This window comes from Schistocerca cancellata, chromosome 8, assembly GCF_023864275.1.
Source record: "Schistocerca cancellata isolate TAMUIC-IGC-003103 chromosome 8, iqSchCanc2.1, whole genome shotgun sequence".
In the NCBI taxonomy this organism is placed as follows: domain Eukaryota; kingdom Metazoa; phylum Arthropoda; class Insecta; order Orthoptera; family Acrididae; genus Schistocerca; species Schistocerca cancellata.
In genome coordinates, this window is record NC_064633.1 from 257,231,683 (window position 1) to 257,255,268 (window position 23,586).

Sequence of the window (23,586 nt, forward strand, 5' to 3'; positions counted from 1 at the left end):
CGTAAAAAAACCTGGGTCCATCTGGCTCCAGATGGTAGCACCCTATGAAGGCCCCTGCCTAGGGTTACGGGTGAAAACTGGTCAACGGTCTCATAGGCGGATGAGGAATTTTTAACTCCCAACGGCTGAGAGAGTGGAGGAACCAAAAATCTATAATTGCAAGCGTCTGTACCCAGATTGGGCGGCTTGTGGGCAGCGTCTGTTCCTCATGTTAGAGGCGGCTGTTTCAAGAAAACCTTCTAACGCTAACAACGTTAGTCGTATTCCTGGTAGGTTACGCAAGTAATCTCCCCAACTTTGAATAATTTCCACAGTTACAATCTTAACGCATGATGGAAATGTCTTTCAATAACGAAACTACCCCAGGTGGCCAATCCACCGTCGGCAACGACGCAAGCAGACCCATGGATTCTGGGGAGTCTGCAACACCATGCAAATCCAACAAGATTAAACCCAGAAAAATCTTCAACATAGCAACTCTCAACATAAACTCCCTTCTCAAAGTGGGAAAACTTAAGCACCTTACAGACCAGTTACACACGGAAGGCATACAAATTGTGGCGCTACAAGAAACTCGCTTCACTGATGAAAACACATTTGAATCAAACAAATTCAGAATATTTAAAGGAAAACCTGGAAAAATTGTAATGAAGAAATGCCCTCAGCTTGGCACAGCTTTTGCTGTAAACACAAAAATTCTGAACTCTGTGAACATTATTGGTCAACATCATCGAGAACATCTTTCCTCACTTTTCGATGTGCAAATAAAAAACACACATTAATTAATGTTCATGCTCCCACAAATGACAAAAATAATGCTAAAAATAGGGAAGAAACAGATGAATTCTGGGAAATCCTTAAGGATCATATATCAGAAATCCCAGAAAACAATGCAAAAATACTTCTAGGAGATTTTAACGCTCAGATTGGAAAAGAAAAGAAATTCCGCAATATTGTCTTCAACTTTCCCGCACACAAACGAACCAACAAAAATGGAGAAAGGTTAATTATGCTCTGTAAGCAGTTTAAACTCAAGCTAATGTCAACACGTTTTAAACATCTTCCCAGAAAACAAAAAACCTGGGTATCTCCGATAAAGAGTATCGGAGAATTTCAAATAGATCACGTTGCCATCTCCTCCAAATGTGAAAAAGAAATATTGAACACACGTGTCCGAAAATCTCTAAACCTCGACTCCGATCACTATCTCACGAAAATAAAAACTAAACTGATCCCACAAAACAAACAGAAAAGCAGAAACGGTGAATACAAAAACAGAAATAAAACAAATTTTGATCTTACAACCCTGAGAAATTACAACCTTAAGTCCAACTCTAACCTCAAGGATTTTCAGAAAAAACTAAAGACATTCTCCCCTTCACAAAACCTCCAAGAATTTCAGAACAACTTGATTGAGGCAACAGAAACAACCTTTCCAAAAAACAGCAAACCGAGACACCCGTGGTGGGACAGCAACTGTAATGAAGTTCTGCATGAAAGACTTAAAGCCTGGAAAAAGTGGAACTCACATAAAACTGAAAACAACCTTGATGAATTTAAGCAAGCCAGAAAGAATGCCTCTAAAACTATTCGCAACACCAAGAGACAATATGAAAAACAACAACTGGACTCAATCGAAGAGAATTTCAAGAAATGCAACACGGCAGCTTGGTACAAAACATTCAACCAGAAACTCCGAGGATACCAGTCCCCTTGCCTAAACCTTATGAGAAATAATAAGACTCTCGCCACCAACAATACTGAAAACTCTGAAATCCTGGCTGAATATTTTGAGACACTCCTAAACTGCCAAACACCCATCCAGACTCTCAGTTTTACGCAACCAGAAACATTACCAACACATTCAACACCTCCGACACGAGAGGAAATCACAAACATAATCAAAAATCTCAAAAACAGGAAAGCATGTGGAGAAGACACAATTACAGTAGAAATGCTCAAGCTTGGGGGAGAAACATCAGTAGAAGCACTACACAAAGAACTTGAACAAGTATGGGAAACCAAGAAAATCCCAAGTAACTGGAAAACTGTCCTAATTCACCCTTTGTTTAAAAAAAGGTGACAAAAGGGATGTTAACAACTATCGTGGAATATCGCTTCTCCCAGTCCCATACAAAATTCTATCAAAAGCTCTGCTCAATCGTGTATCACCAATTATAGAGGGAAAACTTGGAGAATATCAAGCTGGCTTCAGACCAGGAAGATCCTGCGCCGAACAAATTTTTAACCTCAAAACAACAATGAACTATTTATCTACAAGGAGCAAGAAATATTTCACAACATTCATTGATTTCAAAAAAGCTTATGACTCAATCGATAGGGACACACTCATCAAAACACTTCGAGAATATGAAATAGATGAAACAACAATCACCATAATCAAAGAAACATAAACAAATACAACATCAAAAGTAAAATTCCAAGGAGAAATTTCACGGTATTTCGAGGTCAAAACCGGCGTCAGACAAGGAGATGCGCTGTCCCCGGTACTTCTTAACTGTGTTCTGGATAAAGTCATAGCGGAATGGAGAAAACTCACGCAAAAACATGGAGTTGAGAAAGTCCAAATTGGAGGGAAGTGCTACAAAGCCATTGAAACCAACTGTTTTGCCTTCGCTGATGATCTCGCCTGTTTAGCTTACACACAAAAAGACACAATAAAACAAATATATTTAAAAAGAAAGATGATGAGACTTACCAAACAAAAGCGCTGGCAGGTCGATAGACACACAAACAAACACAAACATACACACAAAATCTAGCTTTCGCAACCAATGGTTGCCTCGTCAGGAAAGAGGGAAGGAGAGGGAAAGACAAAAGGATTTGGGTTTTAAGGGAGAGGGTAAGGAGTCATTCCAATCCCGGGAGCGGAAAGACTTACCTTAGGGGGAAAAAAGGACAGGTATACACTCGCACACACACACATATCCATCCTCATACACACAGACACAAGCAGACATTTGTAAGAATTACTTAAAGAAACTGCTGAAAAAACAGGCTTGCAAATTTCATTTGAAAAGACAGAAATCATTACAAATATCAAAAATCCACCAAAGAAAATAACTACGAAATACGGAAAAATACAGGTATCTAAACATTTTAAATATCTTGGTGAACTAATTCAGCCTGTGGCAAAAGGTCATCCAGCCTGCAGGGCTAGAATACAAAAACTAGAGACAGCAACTCACTACTGCAGACAAATGTATTCAAAAAAAATGTATATCCAAAAACATTAAACTCAGACACTACCAGACTGTCATTAGACCGCAGATACTATATGCATCAGAAACACTGGCAAATTTTACATACGCAGAACAGATAGAAAATCGTGAAAGAAGAATTGTGAGGACAATCTTGGACACAGGAAAATAACAGATGATCAAGGCAAGCCTGTATACAGACTAAAAAGCAACAAAGAAGTGTATACGAAGTACAGCAAAATTACAGACAAAATTAGAAAAAGAATATGCTCCTTTTATGCTCACATCATGAGGATGAACCCGAATAGGCTTACAAAACAAATATTTTCGTACATCGCAAATCTAAAAAATAAAAATTTATGGTTTAACAACACAGAAAGAGATCTAAAAGAAATGGACGTAGATCAGGAAACAATATTTAACAGAAACCTTTGTAAAAAAAAAACTGAATTCATTCACGGGTTTCGGTGTGAAAATTAAGAAGTCTTGGCTGCTTTCACGGTCTTTAACGGCCAAATTTGTATAATTATAATAATAATAATAATAATAATAATAATAATAATAATGTCAGAGAATTCATTCAGTTAGTCAAAGCCTGGTAGATATTCAATTAAGCTAGACTAGTGTCATTTGATATTTTAAATCTGAATGCCAATGCCCCAGTAAAAATTAGGCATCACCAACAAAAATTTAAATAAATTTAAGACAATTGCAGCAACACAAGTTACGGAAATTCAAGCACTTGTGTTGCAACATCATAATTTTCAGTTTAATAACAAATTGTATGAACTGCCACTTCTTTTGGCCACGGGATTACGCCTTTTTGGATTGTTAACTGACATTTATATTGATCATTTACAAAAACGCCTTGTTAAAATCATGTATTTGTTAATGAAATAATTTACTTTTATAGGTATGTCGATGACATCATAATACTTTTCCATGGCAATGAAACTGAAGCAGTTCCATTCCAACATCAAATTCACCATCGACCATGAGGTACACATGACATTAAATTTCCTACACCTTAACAGTTTGCATAAAAAACAATACGCACCTTCACTTTATACAAAAAGGAAACAGCTACAGCAGATGGCACTATTCACAACAGCTTTTTCCATTCCACTCCCAACAAACTAGCAGCATACGGAAGTATGATTAATAGTGCAGTGAACGTACCAATGGCACAATATGATCACGGTGATGAAATAGTATCGATCAAACAAATATGAACTAATAACGGATATCTAGCACCCACAACTGATCATGCTTGATACCATGACAAAGAATGCAAACAGAAATTAAACAAGACACTTATTAGCAACAGAAACTAAAAACGTTTTAGTATTCCATTCACTGGAGGCGCCTCGTAAAAATTGTTGATCACCTCATATAATATGACATTAAAATGAGATGTTACATGAAAAATAAAACAAAGGATGTCCTTCCTCAAAGTTCCAACAAACATGACAAACACAAGAAACCAGATTTTACTATATTACATGTCCATGTATCACTTTTTATGTAGGTAGGAAGGTACATCATTTGCCATACAATATAATGAACATTGGTCAGCCCTACATTTAAACATGTATCACCAATCTGAAATGGCAACTACCTTGATGACAGCGAACACAACCTGCTATAGGTAACCCCCTCAGGCACAAAATTCAATATACTACAGGCACTAGAAATATATACACAACAGATTTTTCAACTCACTGACATGCTGAATGATACGTCTCAAACACACCTTCTTATCCTATTCTTATACTCACTGTCACTTTGCAATAGGTTATTTCAATTCATTTTTGTAAATGAGCTTAAATTATATGGGCTCTAAATATTTTTTAATTTTATTTCCTCAATCCATGTAATTGAAATAGTATTAAATTCAGTCCACCACGTCACTGTAATATGAGGTAGAATGTTTCATTTGAGTCACGTGGTCTGCCAAATCTGCTGAATCATTTTGAACTTAAAGAGAAAATGTGGAAATTTGACATAAATGCATGACAAATGTTATGTGGTCATACATAGTAATTTGTTACAACGCTTTACTATATTTTTCTCATTAACCCCACCTGAGACAGTGTTCCTGTAAAACTAACAACTGTGTCATTGTGTTACGGTTAGGTGAAAGGCAGTTGCAGAGTTAGTACCCATTATGTATACACATTCTTGAAAGTAAAGTTACAGCTCTGAAATTTGTTGGACAGTAATAAGAAGATAAAAATATTGTCACTGAAGGCATAATATCAGAAGTAAAACAAATCCCTCTAGCAGTTACAGTCACAGACTACTTAATCTCTATCAATAGCACATCAAAACACTTTTATACACCATTTGTGCGTACACAAAGTGAAATGAACACAATGGGACTAGGATGAAAAACAATGCACATTAAGAAGTCATCAGCTGTGACCTTTCTACTAAAAAGAAAGAAGAAAAATTAAGATACATACACCAAAAATTATTGAAGAACAATAGTTGATTGCATGCTACAAAACTGAATGTGTTTACAAGAAAATATTTTACTTGCACTGTCAATGGCAAATTTCAATTTTTAAATCTAGATCATTATGTAATGTGAGAAAAAGTTAACAAGAAACTTTTTAATTTTCATTAACCCTTTCGTGGTTGATGGGTCATATATGTCCCACTAACTTTGAGCGCCAGTTCAAGTGTCGGGATATATGTTACCCAGCTCTGCACGGTGCTGCCATCTAGGGACGACTGTACTGAACCTAAGAAAAAAATCGGGACTGCGCTGCAAAGGCAATAGAGAAGCGGTGACTACTTTTGTTGACTGGCGTGTATATATGGCCGCTGCAACGCCACTTATTTGTGTCATTCTTCAGTTTTCATCATTTCTCACTTCCCAGCGATGTCTGAAGTAAGTAATTCATCTTATTATTAACTTAATAATCATTTTTTAGTACAAATACAGTGTGGAATGTACTTCTCAGCGACTGTACTATCTTATAATCGAAATAAAATTAGTGGGACATATGTGTTCCAGCAGACATTATTTGTAAAGATTAGCAAGACAATTGATTAATGGGTATTCATCCAGGAAAAAGAGGGAATCAATGCCCACTTTCTTCCTAGCAAAGAGAGGAGTCTCTAGTGTGCCAGATGACGTCCAGCTCGTGAACGTTGGCAAACATGTACCGAAAGACAGTGGCACCAGGAAGCGATGCAGATTCTGCAGCACAAACTCTAAAGAGAAGAGAACAAAAGTTGTTTGCACTGCTTGTGGTGTACCACTCTGTGCCACACCATGTTTTTCCAAGTTTCATGGTATGTAAAGTTTTGTAAGTATTGATCATGTATCATGAAAACTGAAATGTAATGAATATTTTTTACACTGGCTCTACACAAATAAAAAGATTACATGCATGTATAATTTGTAGTTATTTTATTCTCCGCAAAATCTTGTTTATGGCTAAAAAATAAAATTGCAAAATCAGTCAGTCAGCAGAAAAGGTATCTTGCGTTGGTTCATGGGATATGTGTGTCCTACTTCCTGTTGTGAAAAAATGAAGAACTTTAAAAAATATTTTGGTGGTGAAAATATAATAATGGGACTGAAAAGAAACTTATCACCTTAACATTTTAAAAATCTGTAAAAAATGAATTTTATCCATGAAAGGGTTAATCCCTATGTCTTGTTGTGGGCATTTCCTAATGTAACTGAGGTAACATTAATGCACCAATGAATGGTTACCGTGAGTACTTTAAGGACATTTTTGGGTACGGTCATCTTCCTAACAATACATTTGATTATGTGATTGTTCACCTCATGTGTTATAATTAGGTATTCATATTGTCATTATGAAGGATTTATTTGGCACAAGTAAAATTTTCCTCTCTTTACAATAATAAAATGAAAAGAATAAATATGATCCACCTGCCTGATATGTTACATGGAGGAATGCCACCCTCATGGTCTTTATACTTTCTGCTGAGCTGAAATTTGTCTGGTATGTCAAGAGAAAGGTCCAGAAAAGGGTCATGTTTCTTTGATTCTGTACTGCAGTTAAGACACCGTACCTGAAACAATTACAGTAATTGATTTCTCTACATTGCACAGCACACATTACAGATTGTATGTCAGAAAACCATAATTAACACCACCCCCTCCACCCCAAAACACACACACACACACACACACACACACACACACACACACACACACTGACACACGACACAGAGAGAGAGAGAGAGAGAGAGAGAGAGAGAGAGAGAGGGGCGGGGGGGAGAAAGAGAGGGGGGGTATTACTGTGTTTGCCTCCTTTCTTCTGTTTCTGTTGCACTTATCATTGTATTCTTAAGTTTTTCTGCCATTGTCCATTGTCATATAATCACTTATTCATCGCACTTATGCTAAACATTCTCTGTTACTTTCGACTTGTGCAGAACAGATTCTTTAACTGGAAGCAATCGAATGTAGTGAAATTATGTTAAAAATCTCATTCAACATCTGAATACAATGAGTTGACTGAAAATTCACTATGATCGAGCTGACCACATTCGTAACTTACAGGATCATAAATTCCCCCACTGGTGAATAGTTTGTATCCATGCATGCCAATTTAATTTTCCCAGTCTACCAATACATCGAAGTCAAAGCCTTCATAAATATTGGGCTTTGAGCCACTGCTGCACTTCCATCAACAATGGACAATAGTAACAACAACTTTAACTCACAGCACAAAGTTTTGAAGAACATGGGTATTACACACAAATGGTGCACATTTACTGCACATACATCATGTTCAATCAAGGAAATCAGCTGTGGCTAAACACCATGTTTCCAATGACCACACAACGACCTATGAATATCTTCCAGTTTTGTCCACAATATAACCATTTGTTGATACGGTGGTCGAGCATACTGTAGACATGGCAGGTGACAATATAAACAGCAAGAAGGAGGTATTACCTTTTAAACGTGTCATGGGTATCACTCTTTGCTCTCAGATGAATCTGTAAAACTATGTTTTCTCTTCTTAGCATTTGGATACCTGCCACCAGTTTATGCATATTTGTACAAGGCACTATTGCAATTTAGTTTACACTACACAAATTTTCTTGTTACACTACACAAATTTTATCCTAGGGATTTGTCGCATCAACTATGTTATCAGTGACAAATGTGTCTCAGTCTTAACAGTGTAATTTATGTCATGTCTGTGTGCCAGTATCAGTTATATGAAGCCAACACAACAATAACACTGATTTAATGGTTACTTTAGATTTGTAAGTTGTGTTACATGGGTTTTTGCATAGAGAGAGGAAGTACAATATCATTCAGACAGTCACTTTTCACTTCTGGATGAGAATTACGAGATAAAAGCAGAATTTCATGTGGTTTATGATAACCCTTTGAGTACTGACTGTCAAACGAAAATGCGTGAAGCAGTAAAAGTCGTAGGCACATTGATGGGAATGGCGATGTATCTTACACTGGCAATGGAAATATCATAAGTTTGATATGTACTGTCAGCCCTATGCATGCCACGATTGCTGACAGGGCACACCAAGTAGTTGCAGTACCCTACTGTGTTGTTTTTGGGTCAGATTAAGAGAGATACAAAGGAGTTTTTTGTATCAACACCTTCCCTGTGCTTTAGCTCCTATGGGTCCTGATGCAATTCTTTCCACCCCCATCGGCATGAATTATGGCAACTTCCCAAAACTGCAGAAACAATTATTAAGTCAAATTCAAAGCGGTAAAAGGCTCAAAGGTATATACATTTACTCAAATTCAATTATGTTATTGCTTGCGTTAAGACCTGATAACATTTTTTCGTCCTGTTTTCAATCATTTGGGTCTGATGCTGCCCTCGTTTAGTGCCAAACATTACAGAAAATAGGTCACTTATTATTAGTTGGCAGGGTAAAATGTCCCTCAAAAATAACAAAATCAAGAGACAACAAAAGCAAGAATGATTTTTCAAAACTCAAGTTGTTGAAGAGTGCAAAATTCATGTAAAAATGATTTTTTAAATTGTTTCCAGCAGATGTGTGTTTACCAAATTAAAACTGTATGGTAAAAATGTCCAGGGGAGGGGGACAAAAAGAAGTTGTTTAGGGGTCAATTCAGGGGCGTCTGGCTGGCCACTACTTCAGCAGTTTATGCAGAAATAAGTCACCTTTGCTATTTATAATCCAGCAAGCACCTTGGTGGTCAACTGACATCATACAGAGGTATAATTACACATGCAGGGTTCGCAACAATGATGAACCCTATCTGAATTTCAGCTAAGTTTTCGTCATGTCACCTGTGAGCCGACATGCACTGCACGCACGACAACAAATCTTCCTCTGCAGGATACACGTTTTGTTGTCATTATCAATGAAATCTGTATTCTTCATCAGAACCCAGAAACCAAGCAACGATCAAAATAATAGCTTCCTCCTGTTGAGTCCATTCTGAAGAAGGCTATGATTGTTCCATAGGTCAGAGAAGTTATGGTAGCAGTTTTTTGGGAGGTGAAGGGCCTGACACTCTTAGACTTCTTTGTAAGAAGATAGTTGTTCCCAGGAGAATACCACAACAAATAAATAATCAAAATGTGGAACTATATTTGTAGAATTTAGCACTCTCTTTGATGGAAATAATAGCATTCTGCCTGTTGATTTTAACTAAATATAAGGAAACCAAATCCTGATTCTGTGCAAATTTATACATTTGTTTACACAAATACAAAGTGTTTTACTTCTGTCATTTATCAAGAAGTGTTGACCATCTCATCTTCAGCAAACACAAACTGCATGTGAATTATCAAACAATGGAAAGTCCTATCTACTATACACAGAAATTTTATGCTTCTGAAATGTGCTTTCCAGACTTAATTAACATCATAATAGGAATGTGTGCAGCACAAGATGGATGAAAATTCCACTTATTAGAGCATTATAAACTGTAGACAACTGCTAAACATTATAAAGAAATACCAGTCCTGGCTGACAAAAGGATTGCTGAGGACACTGCAATTCACTGAAGACTATATAATGAATCTTAAGCTTACAAACATACAACAGAAGGCAGAGGAAAATTTGTAGAAACGTTTTATACCTTAACTGAAGTACCTACAGGATATCTGCAAAATAAATGTATTTTGTCAAACAAATGTGTGCACCCTATTTGTTTCTTTAATGGATAGGTCCAATGAACACACACATCCATGCCCGAGGCAGGATTCGAACCTGTGGTCGCGCGGTTCCAGACTGAAGCGCCTAGAGCCGCTCGGCCATTCCGGCCAGCGCCTTCATAGTGGCTAGTGCCAGACTGTCAGATGGGCAACACAGAATGCATTCCATTTTTATCAGACATTATTCAAAAAAATCTATAAATTTGTATGTATATTCAACACAATCTTAAACTGCAGTCATAGAAATTAAACTCAAGGTGCAGAACAGATATGCATTTAACAAGCACAGAACAACAAAATATCTACATTAAGGCTTACAGCATATTCTACTGAACATTTGGGAGCACCTTTCACAATTCTCTCAGTCCCCTTACTGTTGATTTAATTTAATCTCCAATTAGTGATAAATAAGACTGAACTGTACAGAGCTTCTTCAGCTCCACAAAATTACACAACCAGTCACGCCAACTGCCATTAACATTGGCAGCTGCTGCCAAATGAGGCTTAATTTCCACCAAAACAGTGTATCTCCACAACACATTTATCTGAGGTGTTTAACAAAAGAAAATTAAAGCATTATAAATACACAATGAAACATACAACCACACAACACTGTGTATGCAATACACCTGAAGAATAGGTAACCAATGTAAACAGAGGCAGAATAAACAACAGAATTTATTACCATTTAATAACTATATATATTATATATTGCAGCAACTTACTTCACTCTGCAGTGTTCCCCCAAACACACTGGTGACGATTGATGTACGCCCTTTCTGTAGGGAGATATAAGGGCTCTCCTTCAGAGAAAAGTCGGGCAAAAGGTGCAGCAGTTCCGTGTGTAAGCGATCTAGCATGTATCTTAGAAACTCGTGTGCATCTTGTTGTTGGTAACCCCTAAAAATCGAAACATATTCATGAAGGATGCTACACTACTTGGTGAAAGACTATTACACATATAAATTTTAATGAACTAGGCTGTCACTAACATCTCAGCATTTGGTTTCCACATATTGTTGATCGCTACATATCGTCTTCCCACTAAGTATACACAATGGCTATGACAAAATTCCAAGTTTGGGTTTGAAAATACTGAATTATTTAACTATGTCAGTATCATTCCTGACATATTAAAACCCTGTCTCAGACCAGAAGTCAAACCAGGAACCCTGCCGTTTGCAAGCAACACCCTTACCAAATGAGCTATCCAAGCATGACCCGCAACCTATCTTCACACTTTCAATTCTGTAAATACCTCCCCTTCTACTTTCCTTACTTCCTAGTTCTCCACCGTAACTTATGTTGACTAGCACTATTGGAGCAAAGAAGTTTTTATCCCCTAAGGTATGCAGAAGACCTTTTGTGAAGTTTGGAAAGCAGGAAAGAGAATATATCTCTCAGTAAGGGCATTGACCATGGAAGGCAAGTTCTGGGTTCAAATCCCAGAAAGGCAAAGAGTTTATTATGCAAGGAAGTTTGAAAGTAGTGCATACCCCAGTGCAGAATGAAAACTTTTTTCTATTATCGGAGGCTATAGCTCGAACAATAAGGGGTGTATCAAAAAGAATCATCCAATTTAACACCTCTACATTTCTGAAACCAATACACACATACAAAGAATTTTTTTATGAACAAACACTCAATAAGTTTTTTTTCATATCTTTTCATAGGTGTTCAATATGCCCGCCATTGAGATGCATGGAATATGTCAATGCAGTAATCAAATTTTGTGACACTGCAGCGAGCATGTCTTGAGTCGCAGCTTCCACAGCTGCTGTTATGAGATGCCTCAGTTCATTCATTGCTGTTGGTAATGGAGGCACACAGAGTCTTTTATAAACCCTCACAAGTAATAATCACATACAGACAGGTCCGGTGACCTTGAAGGCCAGTTTTATAAGGCCGAATCATTTGGTCCAGTGTGACCAATCCACTGTTCAGAAACCCTTTGATTTAAAAATTCCCCCACTTCCATATGCCAGTGTGGCGATGCCCCAGCCTGTTTTAAGTTCTCAAGTACATTGAGATATTGTACGGTGGATGTGTTCGACATCTGTGTTCAACAATGGGGGACATGGTCCGCCTGGCAATTTGCTTTCGCGCAAACAGCTTGTTTCTCGGAATTCTTCATGCCATTGTCTAACGCTCTGCGCTGTACAAGGATCCAAGCTATACCTACTACGAAAGTAATGCTCAACAGTTATTACTGACCCACACTGCACAAAATTTAGAACACAAAATGCTTTCTGTTGTCCCGACACCATTTTTACTAGAACTGAAATGGGCGCACACTGTTGCTACCTAGTGGGAACCAAGTAAAACTCGAGAGTTTGCTCTTTCCAACCATATGCTGTTCATGCACATATCTCAATTACCATAATAGTATGATTTTTGTAAAATCGGATGACTCTTTTTTTATATACCTCGTATAACTCTGTGACTGGCAGAATGCAGTGCAAGGGAATCAGTGCTGCTGGCATGCAGCCACTGGTGCTTCGCAAGGCTCTGCACATACTCATTCAAGGAGAGTTCACAATAAACATGTGACACTCGGAAAGAACTGCAAATGACTGGCAGAAGGCCCATCTAAAATATTAGAACATAAATTGAAGAAAAACATCATGTCCCAGCAACATGTTTGTGGCCTAATTTTAACACAGAGCTCCAGTTGAGAATCGAGATGGTTGGCAATTCAAGCTGTGTAACATTTTATTAGTGGTGATACTGACACCTTTCAAAGTTGTTTGGAATTTTCATCATATTTTGGAACAAGAAGGAAGAGATTGTGATTGCAATGATACATTACAGTTCAGTTAATACTGCCAATGTCAAAGAGTGTTGCACTGTAGCTGCTACTTATTTTAAAATACGCTACACATGCGTATGTCATGATTAGGTTGTAACCTGATGAGTTAGCTTAAACTGCGACCACCATAAATGACCATGGCTCCAATACTTTATCAATACATAAGAGAATTTCTTCTTCTGCACTTCAAGGCTAAGGTACTTGTGTCTGGTCCATCTTGACTGCCACCAAATTCTGAGACTTCCTACATCCCTTCTTCTTCTTACCTGGTACAGCATGGCCAGATTCTCTCTGCACTCAATCTTTGTAGGTGATGTTCCCGTAACATTTCATTTCCTTCAATCTTTTCATTATTATTATAAATATATAAATATAAATATGTAGTTCACTCCTAGTACCTTCATTTCTTATACGGTCTTCCAAAGCAACACCTCTCACTTTGCTAAGAAATCTAGCCGCATATTGATTGATGTTTGTTGAGATTATTTTCTACATTACTGTCCATGTCATAGCTTACGTTCCATCCTAAAAAAGTGGAGTTGGAGTGCTGCTGATATGGTGTATTATCATTAATTTTAAGTGAGGGAGGGGGTATTCCCCATGGTGAGCCATGATTCTAGTTTTCTTTGTTGACATTCGTTGATTGATGCAATTTATTCAATGCTTTTTGTAGTTCATCTTCACCTTCTACCAAAATGGTAACATCATCTGCACAAATAAGGGCATCAACATACTTATTTCTATCACTCTCTATACCCAGATTTACTTCCTGTCTCCAGTTCTTAATCATCAAGTCAATTTTATACATTCTTCTTTTTGTTCACACTGTTGGAAGCTTTTTCTAAGTCAATAAAAGCTATATGTATGTCTGAATTGAATTCTCGTCCCCCCCCCTCCTCCACCCACCCACTGCCTGAACGGCTTTTCCAGAATCCACTTTGTTCTTCTAATACGAGTGTATCCGATAGGTCCTTAAACATTAATTACTTTTGTACATATTTTATAAGCAGAGTTTATGAGTCTATTTCTTCTGTAATTTTCACAATTGTTTCTATGATATTTTCTGAAAATTTATATTACTTCTGATATTTTCCAAGTGTTTCGGATTTTACAATGGTGCCAATATTCATTAAATAAATGTAATAATCTAAAATCACAAAAGTGACCGGCTTATTTTAAAAGTTCTATATTAATACAATCTGGTCCACAGGCTTTCCTCTTTTCCATACAAAAAACTACTTGCAGCTCTATTTTGACTGAATCCACTGCCTATTATGTGATGTGATCCCCTTCTCCCCCAATTCTGGATCTTCTATTTGCCACAATTTTTTGAAGAATTCTTTCCACTGACCTTCGGTACTTGTATTTAGCCCTTGAGTACCTTTCTCTGTTTTATTGAAGTGTGTCATTAGTTCACAGGCAATCCCGTGTATATCTTGTTCTACTTTTGTCATAAAAAATATCGCATGACTCTTGGTGGGCTAGCCTGGTTATTTGTTTGGCGTGGTTCCATTTTTGCTGACACTCCAGTCTCTGGTGTTTTATTCTGGAGGAGTTTTTGTGGGCTCTATCTTCTCCTTCAATAGCCTTTGAGAAGCTTTCATTCTATTCTATCGCTTAAGCCTTGTCCCGCAATTACGCAGGGTCATCCATCGTTAATCAGATTTGGCATGTTAATGCTGAAGGGGTGACATCGATAATACTTCTCCAGTGGATAGCTAAAGATCTCGGTTCGAGACACAGTCTAGTACATAGTATTTTAACCTCGCAGAAAGTTTCAACACAGCGCACACTATGGGGGGGGGGGGGGGGGGGATCTGTAACACTCAACACCATACATTTCACTAATTCCAGATGCTACGGTACTGGAAAGTTTCGAGCTGAAATGGCCAACAGCTGATTTCCTCTCTCTAAGCGATCTTTCCGGTGGAAGTACGTTGCTACACACTTTTACCACGAAAGTGGGAAGAGGATTTATGTTGGAACCACAACCGATCTTTATCATCTTTCCAACCGTAGTTAGTTGACAGTGAATGTTACATGACATGGTCCACTCAGACGGCGAAGTGTTGAAGTTTTCTGGTGAAACCTGTAGCACATTTCATAGGAAGATCATATGAAGCAACAACTGATAGTAAAAAGTGAAATGGTGACATTACTTCTGGGATATAGCTATTGCTATACTAACAGTAATATTTATATTAAGGTGACACAACTAGCTATAAAAAACTAAGCTACGAAAAGCAAGTAAATATGAGCTCCAGTTTCACTAGCAGCAAACTGATTGAGATTCTGTTAGCTCCTGCCGCCACCCCATACCCCCCCGGGACGGAATTAGTGTACCCCAACTGTCTGCGTCGAGTGTAATCCATGGAACAGTGTGAAAGTGTTCAGATGTCTGCGAGCCGTTTAACTTAGGCGGAACATGGGGACCACCCCGGTATTCACCTAACGAGATGTGGAAAACCACCTAAAAACCACATCCAGGCTGGCCAGCACATCGGCCCTCGTCATTAATCCGCCAGGCGGATTCGATCCGGGGCCAGCACGCCTACCCGAGTCCAGGAAGCAGCGCATTAGCGCTCTCAGGTACCCTGGCGGTTCCTTTGAGAAGCTTTCATTCCAAACCCTTAATCCTTTCTTTTCCCAAATGCCTTATATGCCACTCCCTCTACACATTCTTTAATATTTTGCCATTCTTTCTATGTATCCGGAACAGCTGGAGTGCCTAGCAGATATTTCTATAGCCAACTTTGATGAAATTTCCTACCACTGTCTTGTTCCAGAAGGTACACTTAAAGACACCCTCAAAAGGTTGTCTGTCTTCTTGGCCTAATTTTCTTTCACTTAGCAGTCATTGTAACTGTTGTGAAGATTAAATAGTGATCAGAACACTTATCACTTCCTCAGTGTACATGTTCATCTTCAACCTAATCACTGTCATTTGCGATTAAGTGTTCTATTAATCATCTTTAAGCCTCATGACTCCATGTAAACTTATGTACCTCTATTTCTTCAAAATGTGTTAATGATGTTGAAAGCTGTAAAGTCTCTACGTTGTTTACCATTTTCATTGATGTGTTGGTCTCTGAATGTATCCACAACTCCCAAGATAGCATTTAAGTCTCCACAGATGAGGATCTGGTATCTCTTATTTACTTTGTTTTAGGACCACCTGCAGGTCATCATTGAAGAGTTTTTTGTGTACACAAACCTAAAATGACTAAATATCCTCTAACAGTTTTACATTTACATGTGACTGTTCTTTCACTGATACAAGACTACACTACGTTATAGTTCTTCTAATTTTTCTTTTCCACTTGTTATTCATCAAGATTATCACCTCACATCTCATTCATGTTTTGAGATACTTTTGTGTATCATCATGTAAAAAATTCTTTATTTCATTAGTTCGTGTATCTCGTAGAATGTCACATAGGGCCAATGGACGTGGGGAGGTTTTTCAGTTGAGTACTTGTTGATACACACATCTTCATTTATATGTCTTCCTCTTCTTCATTTCTGAGACTGGTTTGATGCAGTTCCCCACACCACTCTATCCTGCGTGAGCCTAAATAACTGCTGCAACCTACGCTCATTTGAACCCATTTACTGTATCATTTGAACCCACTTACTGTATTTGCCTCATCATCTCCCTCTCCAATTTTTATTCCCACACTTCCCTCCAATGCTAAACTGATGATTCCTTGATGTTCCACAATGTGTCCCATCAACCGATCAAATTCTTTTAGACAAGTTATGCCAAAAAATTCTTTTCTTCCCAATATTATTCAGTACCACATCATTAGTTACAAGATCTACCCATATTATCTTCAGTTTTTTCCTGTAGTACCACCATATCAAAAACTTCTATTCTCTCTTGTCTGAGATCCTTATTATCCACATTTCATTTCACTTCAGTACATGGTTTTACTCCTGACAAATAGCTTGAGCAATGATTCCCTAACACTTAAATCTGTATTCAATGTTAACAATTTTCTCTTTTTAAGAAATGCTTTTCTTGCCATTGCCAATCTTCCTTTCATATTATCTCTATTTCAGCCAACATAAGTTATTTTATTGCCCAAATTGCAAAACTCACCAACTACTTTTAGTGGCGTATTTCCTCATCTAATTGCCCCCTTTATCATCATCTGATTTAATGCAACAACTCTCCATTACCCCTGTATTGCTTCTGTCCATGATGATCTGATATATTACTTTCAAAATGCTGTCTATACCATTTAACAACTCTATTAAGTCCTTTGCTGCCTCTGACAGAAATACATCATTAGCAAACATTAATTTTTTTTTCCCCTGAACTTTAAACTCCTTCCCATTTTTTCTTTGCTTTCTTCTACTGATTGTTCAATATAAAGACTGAATGACATCATGGATATGCTATAAACCCGTCTGTCCTTTCTTAATCGCCACTTCCCTTTCATGCACTTTTAAGTCTTTTAACTGCTGTTTGGTTTCTGTACAAACTGTAGATAACATTTTGCTCCTTGTGTTTTACTCCTGTTACCTTCAGAATTTCAAACAGTGTATTCCGTAAATATTGTTAAAACTTTCTCTAAGTCTACAAATGCTATAAACATAGGTTTGCCTTCTCTTAACCCACACTTTAAAAGAAGTCATAGGGTCAGTACTGTCTCACACTTCTTACATTTCTCCAGACCCAAACTGTTCTTCCCTATGGTCTGCTTTTACCAGTTTTTCCATTCTTCTGCAAATATTTTTTGTCAATATTTTGCAACCATGACTTAGTAAACTGATGGTTTGGTAATATTCACACATCACCACTTGCCTTTTTTGAAATGTTAATCATTGTGCATTTCCTAAAGCCTAAGGTATTTCTCCTGTCTCTTACATCTTGCACCTTACGTGGAACAGTTTTGTCATGTCAGGCTCTCAGAAGGGTATCAGTAATTCTAAGGGATGTCATTTACTCTAGGAGCCTTGTTCTACTTAGCTCTTTCAGTGCTCTGTCATTCTTCCCAATCAAAGAAATTAAGAAAAAATTGAATACATCCAAAAATGAAGAAAAATGTCTTGCAACTGTAATAATCTAATGTAGATCCCTTGTATAAAAGACCGTGACCAGCAGTTGACAGAAAGCACAGGTAAAACTAATCTACAAGGAGGGTTGCAGAATTGATCCTCAAAACTACTACCCAATATCCTCGACAGCCATTTGTAGTAGAATTCTAGAAAATATTTTGAGCTCATGCATAATATGAGGTATCTCTAAAAGAATGACCTCTTGCATACCAACTAGCATGGGTTGCAAAAACACCATAATATATGAAAACCCAAGTTCTTTTCTCACATGACATCCTGCAAGCAATGGATCAAGGCAGTCATGTGGAAGAAGTATTTCCTGAAAGTAGGATTTCTTGACCTCCAAAAAGCTTTTGACTTAGTACCACACCCAAGGTTCTTATCGAAACTAAGAGCATATGGGGGTATAAAGTGAAATTTTTGATTAGACTGAGGATTTCTTGGTAGAGAGAATACATCATGTTATCTTGGATGGAGATATTAATGACGTTGGTTGGTTGACTGTGGGTAAGGGAGTTAACAGTAATGTTATGAGTCCCTCACCAAAAGATCCAGAAATGTAAAGTAAAAAAGGCTACAATGTAATGGACATCAGTTGCACCATCAATAATAAAACAACATGAGAGAAATACTTGAAGCCGCATACAGGCATGCCCGGGACTCTGCACACAGTTCCCCCACAGCCGTCCCACCCCTGATCCATTATAGACAAAGTGTTAAAGATGAGGATAACATCTATCAGTCAACAGAGTGCTACTCCTAAAATGGAAAAGCAAGAAATATGATTACGCTCAATGGGAAGGTGAACAGCAGGTATCACAGGGTGACGATAGTAACATGACAATACCATGGAGATTGCTCACCGAGTCATTACATATTAAAACATGGTCAAGGGAGGTCTGTTTAATAAAACAGAGCATGCAGTTAGGGGTTTTCTGCTCTGCAATAAAAACACACGTTCCCGGCAACGAATAATGTTCCTAACCAATGGGTGATATGAAAGCATAAAACGTCCTACCCACACTTTTAGTCATCAACTGGTTGGTTTGTTTAAAGAGGGGGGAGGGGGGGGGGGGGGATCAAACTACTAGGTCATCAGTCCACAGTCATCAGTGTGAAACATAAAAGCACCCTGATACTACTGAAAAACTGAAAGGAACACATTTGCTGAAGCATAGGTCCTTGAAATTGATTAGTCCTAATTTGTGGCCTGGGTACCAACCAAGGAGGAAAGGGCGAACGATGGTGCAAGAAAGCAGGGGAGCACATTCTGAGGAGAATACACAGAGGTCATGGCAGAGTGCTGCAAAGCACATTCAATGTGGTAACCCCACCTGACGGGAAGCACCAGAAGTTCCAAGTCCCTCTTATGCAAAAAGAATGGGATACATTTTACGATTGGGCATTGTCAAATGGCAATTGCATAGAGAACAAAGAGTTGGTTGCATTCAAACTGAAGATGGAAGACTCCCACTTTGCAAAGAGGACTGTCTACCGGATTAGTCTGGAAAGCACCAGTCGCAAGTCACACAATACGAATATTGACGGGGTCTAACAATTTCAAAACTGAAGGTGCTGCAGAGTCATAAACCTGGCAACCATAATCCACTAAAGACAAGATCAGAACAGCAAATATGGAGGACAGTAGAATGATCCACACGCCAAGATGTGTGGGCAAGTAAGCAGAGAGCGTTAAGCTTCCGTGTGCAGCTAGTCTTTAGCCACGTCAGCTTCTTGTCAAAAGGAGTCCCAAAGCAGCATCTCAGTGATGCGTACCCAAGAAGTGTTCCGGATCAGAGTCAGCCATGGTATGTCGAAAAAAATGTACAACCCTGATTTTTGAAGCAGACAACTGGAAACACTGGGAAAGGGTGAAAGCAGAGGCTCATCAAATGGCACCTTGGAGCCGGCATTCAGCCAAGGCTACTGAGTGGGAGCTGTACCAAATGCAAAACTCACCAACACACAGCGCAGGGATTAACAGCTGCACAACAGGGGTGAGCTGAGAGAAGTACTGAATCTAACCCAGAACAACTGGTGGAATAAATATTGACTAATATAATTTGGAAGGTGCCTTTGAAGCCCCAGTCACAGAGACCAAGTAAAAAGTGATGGCCTCATGCAGTGTCATATACCCTTTCTGGTTCAAAAAGGACTGCAATGAAGTGATGACATTTAGAAAAAGCCCACTGGACTGCCATTTCCAACCTAACCAGATGAATGGTTATGGGTTGTCCCTCCCAGAAAACACACTGATGGGAACAAAAGGCCCCGATATTCAAGAACCCAGCATAATCAGTAGGTGACAATCCTTTTAAGCACTTTTCCCAGCACATTAGTGATGCTAATTGGTCAGTAACTGTTGACATATCTTGGGTTTTTTTCTCGTTTGGGGACTGAAACAAGAATACCACATTGTAATCACAAAGGGAAGACATCGTAGTGCCAAATAAGGTTGAAGACCTTGAGGAGATGGAGCTGTTGAGTAACATTTAGATGCTGTACAACCAGACAGTGAACGGAATTAGGGTCCAGGACCATATTGTGAACGGACATGCGTTCAATTCATCACTTACACGTCTGGAAGGAAGCTACGGATGAAGTGGCTGCTGGCACTGACACAAGGTGTTCAGTAAGAACTGACATGTCAGTACAAAAACCACCCTGAAGGTAAATATCTGGTATAGCTGTGGCTCTTTGGCACTCCTAAATACTATGGAACTCGGCCGACACCTTTGATGAAAAGGCATACATTCAAAGGGAGGAGACATAGCAGTCCAAGCATTCCTTCAAACTTTGTTGCATTAGACACGGAGCATTAGCACAAAGTTGTTTAAAAGTGATAAGGTTTTTCTGTTACTTGAAACATTGCAGTGCTCTTTGATGATCATGAACAGCTATTGCAATGTCTTTGTTCCACCATGGCATGCTTGGCAATGGAGGGGACATGTAAAAAAGGGGATAGCGGTTCCAGCAGCTGGGGTGACCGTGTCGTGGACATCTTGCACCAATGGTATCGGACTAAGGGTGTAAAGGAAACAACAAAGGTATACAACTGTCAGTTGGTTCTCTGAAGTGCCTAATGTAGTAGATGGTCCATCTAGTAGTGGCAAGGAAGTGATAGGATCACCACATCTTGGTCACTGTCACAAAGACTGTCATTTAGCGACCAACATAACAGAGCCATCAGATTAGTGGAAAAACAACATTAGGACGATAGCTAGAAAAAAAACCCAAATGCTACACTGAAAAAAACGAGCAGGAACCATCACAGAGCAGACACAGTTCACAGTCAATAAGAAGCGGTCAATTAAAATGCCCCTACCAGAGGAAGTGGTCCTCCTCTACAAGGGGCAGTGTGCACTGAGGACTCCAAATAGAACAAATGAGGAGGAAAGTTTTTGGATTAAAGTGGTAAACTCAATGCATACCGGGTGGTAAATAAATACTGCAAATGGTGATTGCTGAGGTAGTTTTCCCCCGCTCTGCTTTGCTTCCAATGTGGTACGAAGAGAAATCCACTGACTGACGACATCTGTACAGATCCTCCACCTGCCCTCTCAGGAGCCAGCACAGTTCCACCAGAATGCACTTTAAACAGACCATTGCGAAATGGTCATAAGCGAACCACGTTTCTTGTGGAGCGACGCAAATTCCAAAAGTGGTGGAAATAAAGTGGTGCAGTTCCAACATGTGACAGTAATATGAATTACAATTCCATTGACTGACCATCTCAATGGCATCCAGGTTACAAGAGAAGGGGACAGGCAGATCAGCCATGCCCCAAGATGACTAATGTGGATGATACCCCCTCCCCCTCCTCCACATCTTTGGTGGCTAAGATTCTTGCGAAAGACCTATCCGTAATGTGCTTAGCGATGGATGAAGACGTGCAGCGCTGGAACGCACAGGCCACAGTTCCGCCAGTCACTGGCTGGTGTTAGGTCAAGAAGAGAGATCTCGAGAGGGAGCCCTGTCACCATTTGACACCAGAGGAGGAAGCTGCTTCTCCAGCCTAGAGCAGGAAGTGTTTCTCAAAGATTGTGCTGCAGGAACCACAGAGAATAATACAGTGGAAGAACTGGTTTGGAAAAAATTGAAACTGTGGGAATGAAGGCTGCGACTTCCACATAATTGGTCATTATATAGACAAGATGTAACTATTCACATTTTTTTCATGCCTCAGTATACACCTCACCTGTCCACCATAACGTTTTCTGGGGGGACATTCATTTCAAGGGCTAATATAAAGACGTCTGCATCTATTCTATTACCCTTGGACCATTTTGGATGCACTGTGCAAAAAGTATGCCGCTCTGCTCAAGATTAGCCCACAGCTCCTAGCGTAAAGCATCAGCTCTCTGTGAAAAACATTTCCCTAGACCATAAGCAAAGTTTTGTATCAAGCAGTGGTCAGTGATACGGCACCCAGACGACCACATAACTGAAGAGCTACAGTCTGTGATGCTGAGAAAGCTTTAATGATGATCCTTTAATAATGATCCACTGCATATTTTTCCCACTGACTCAAATTTCTCCAAATTGATCTTCAATATGGTTAACAAAAAATAATAGCTTTGTTACAATGAAAGTATCCCCATCAGTTCCAGAACATCCTCCATATTGTATAAATTATTTCACTTTCGTACACCTGGCTTGTCCCTCTTCCCATGGGGTAGCCAGAATAAGCAAAGCAGTGGAGTTGTAAGTGGGCACACTGAAATGCCTAGGCCTGTCTGATGAGATGGCTGGATCAGAACAGCCATTATTTTCATGTAATTTAAAATGCTTCATGTGCAAAATGTCCGCCATGATGCCAACCATGCCAATCAATGGTTCTCCCTCAGGCACAATCCAGCCACAGAAAAGACTATCTATTAAGACGGCCGTTACCATGTATCCTGATGCCGCAGGACGACGGGCATTTACTCGTGGCATGCATGGGTAGCTAGGAGCCCAGGAATTAGCGGTGTAGTACCTGTGTTGTCATTGGGCTCAACCAAAAAGGTACACAATTGCGCCAAAATGTTGGAAAGGCTACCGCATTGGCTTTGAAGTGCATGCAAGTCGATGTGGGTATCGCACACAGATGATCTCTAACAACGAACACAGTAGATGCCATTTAAAGTGTCCTTCCTCAGATGGCCTACACAACAAGAAAATTTGAAAAATGAAGGTAAAACCCAAAAGGAAACCAAAAATTACTTCAGCCGAAAAGTGATGTAAAGTAATGAGATGCATCCTGAGAAAGGAAAGCAGAACCCAAGGAATATCTGGATTAATGTCAAAGGTTGCCACCTTGGGAAAGAGATTAAGAAAAGGAAGGATA

The 23,586-nt window shown here is 38.9% G+C and overlaps 1 protein-coding gene across 1 annotated transcript in view; it reads right to left on the minus strand.

Annotated features, from left to right (window-relative positions):
- Nucleotides 1-23,586, minus strand: part of LOC126094835 (ubiquitin carboxyl-terminal hydrolase 3-like) — a 93,752-nt gene that overhangs the window by 50,547 nt on the left and 19,619 nt on the right. The window contains exons 6-7 of the mRNA XM_049909432.1: nt 11,110-11,284; nt 7,139-7,277 (exon numbers count right to left, since the gene is read on the minus strand). Of these exons, the coding sequence (XP_049765389.1) occupies nt 7,139-7,277; nt 11,110-11,284 (314 nt within the window). The remainder of the gene's footprint in view (nt 1-7,138; nt 7,278-11,109; nt 11,285-23,586) is intronic.